This window comes from Pteropus vampyrus, unplaced genomic scaffold (assembly GCF_000151845.1).
Source record: "Pteropus vampyrus isolate Shadow unplaced genomic scaffold, Pvam_2.0 Scaffold121, whole genome shotgun sequence".
NCBI classification, from domain to species: Eukaryota; Metazoa; Chordata; class Mammalia; order Chiroptera; family Pteropodidae; genus Pteropus; species Pteropus vampyrus.
In genome coordinates this window covers 3,223,609-3,226,037 of record NW_011888902.1, presented here as the reverse complement: position 1 = coordinate 3,226,037, position 2,429 = coordinate 3,223,609, and the positions used below count along the sequence as shown (strand labels likewise).

Here is a 2,429-nt window from a genome sequence, read left to right as displayed (position 1 = left end):
TAAGGAGAAATAAGAGTTCTTCGTTTTGTTTGCGTTGATCGACGAGCTATTCAGAGGACAAATTTTTTTTTCCGGTGACAGAAGTTCCACCGGCCGCCCGGACTGGACCTGCATCGTGGTGGGCTTCACCTCGGGCTATGTGCGCTTCTACACGGAGGTGAGCTCGTGCTCGGCCGTCAGTGGACACCAGGCTCTGGGGCCCCCGGTCACGCAGCCCCATCACGCCCACTCGTGACTCATCGCCTGCTGCTTGGGCACGTGTAGTTGATACTCTCCGGGGGTGGAGGCTGAGACAGGGGAGGGTGGTGGTGGAAAGTTCTGGTAGAAGCTGTCGAGAAGAGAAGCTGTATTCCGAACAGAGAGTACCTGGCGTCCGTGGAAAACTTGCCGTGACAGTCATGCCTGGCCCTACCTGTCCAGGTGTGTCGGGGAGGAAACAGCAGGGCCGCCCTGTGCTTTCTCCTAGAGTGGTGTCCTCCTGCTCGCGCAGCTTTTGAATGAAGACCCCGTGCTGCAGCTTAAGTGCAGGACCTACGAAATCCCGCGACATCCCGGCGTGACGGAGCAGGTAACGGCGGCCCGTGTCCAGAGTCACGGCTTTGAACTAGTTCCTTCCTCTTTCGTGGGTGGATATCTTGGTCTTGTTGCACAGGCAGCCGTGCTAGAATATTCTAGAGAGAGAACCAATTTATAACGGACTAAAGCATACCAGTCTTGCTTCACCTGTGTAATGAAATATTGCGTGTTTTGTTCTACAGTAGATTAAACACTTTATTAGAAGCCAAAACAAAAGGTTTCTTATTTTTAGAATTTAATAGTGACTTAAGGCAAAAATGTGATATTACATAACTTTGTATCTTTTTTCATTTGGATTTAGGTGTCAAAATACAAATATGCCTGCCTTCTTTATACCGCCCTGCTTCTAAAAGATTTCAAGTAAACAGATGCATATATTTTGGGCCTGTGGGGACTTGCATGACAGGTGGACAGAAGGAGCTTAATCTAGTGAGAGAGAGAGAGACTAGACGAATACCTATCAGTACCTATGAAAGAGTTAGGAATATAAAGCAATACCTAGTTAATTGCTAATTTATATGGTCAGAATAAATTCTGTACAACTTTGCGGGGCAGCGGGGAGATCAATTAGAACAAGGAAAATTAAAGAAAATTTCATTGAGGAGGTGAGATTCGAATTAAGCCTTGAATAAGGGTATAGAATTTAATTAGTTAATGGGAAAAAAAAAGAGGAAAGTATTTTAAGTAATCAGGAGAAAAATGAACGGCAATTCAAATGTTAAGACTGTTTACGACAGAACAAAGCAACCTGTGGTAGAAAATCATGAGAAACTGCTGACTAGGCAGAGCGGCCACATTTTTCAGCCAAATGAAATGCAGAATTGATCGGGAGGTGAGCGAAGCTGCTGAAGATTTGTGGGAAGGAAGCGACATGGTCAGAGATGCCACAGGCCTCTTCAGGACGTGTCGGAGTCGCCTGGAACTGGGGAGGCTGTTTGTCTGTGTCTTTTTAAGTCGTGTGTAATAGATGCCCAGGGTTGGGAACCAGGACTAAAATGACTGGGAAGTGGGAAAGGACCAGGAAGTACAAAAGTCATTTTAAAGGAACAGTCGATAGGACTCGTTTATGTGGAGATATAGAATATTAAAGAGAAAAACGAGTTGGCACCCAGATATCCAGCCTCAGGAGTCAGAAGAGGGGATTGCTTTGGCGCCGATTAAATGTTATTGAAGTTGGTTTTGGACATGCTGAGTTTGGGGCAATGGTGGGAAAGAAAATGGAAATGCCAGTACGTCTGTAACGGAGCAGAAGTACGTAGGCACAAAGACAATAGATTGACGGAGGCGATCGAAGTCACAGGTAATGAACGAATTCTTCCAGGTAAAGGACATAGGAAAACGAGACCTAAGGCTGAAGACTTAAGTCGTAGAAATAGAAATCCTCATCGTAAGGCGATGGGAGAGAAAGGAGGCGAAGGAAGCGGAGAAGCTGCTGTTGGAACTCCACGAAGATCATGGTTCATTGACGGTGCTTCTCGAGAGCCTTTCTCCATTTTTCTGCAGATTATCTGGATGGTGAAAGTTCTGTAAACACTGTCAACTTGGTTATGTCTATAATACTCTTTATTTTAGAGCCTACGGAAAAATATAATCTTTAAATGCTTACTATTTGCTCTGTGAGTCAAAATCTTTTAGCCGAAAAATAATCCTTATGGAATACAGAGAGAAGGAAGTCTTGGTGGTATTCTGTCTTCTACAGAAGCATCTCTGGATCTAATACAGCAATTTGTATATCAAAAAATCTCTATTCAGTGTACGCCAAGATTTCTTAAAGATCATGGGAGCAAGTTTCCTCTAATTCACTTCTCTGACAGTGAGTGCAGGGGTGACAGGAGGAGATTCTACAGAGGGGA

General features: G+C 44.8%; 1 protein-coding gene across 1 annotated transcript in view; it reads left to right on the top strand.

The window, feature by feature from the left end:
* RAB3GAP2 (RAB3 GTPase activating non-catalytic protein subunit 2) overlaps window positions 1–2,429 on the top strand; it is a gene marked incomplete at its 5' end in the record, with an annotated part of 74,017 nt that overhangs the window by 29,210 nt on the left and 42,378 nt on the right. Inside the window, 2 exons of the mRNA XM_023534153.1 lie at window positions 82–157; window positions 467–568. Of these exons, the coding sequence (XP_023389921.1) occupies window positions 82–157; window positions 467–568 (178 nt within the window). The remainder of the gene's footprint in view (window positions 1–81; window positions 158–466; window positions 569–2,429) is intronic.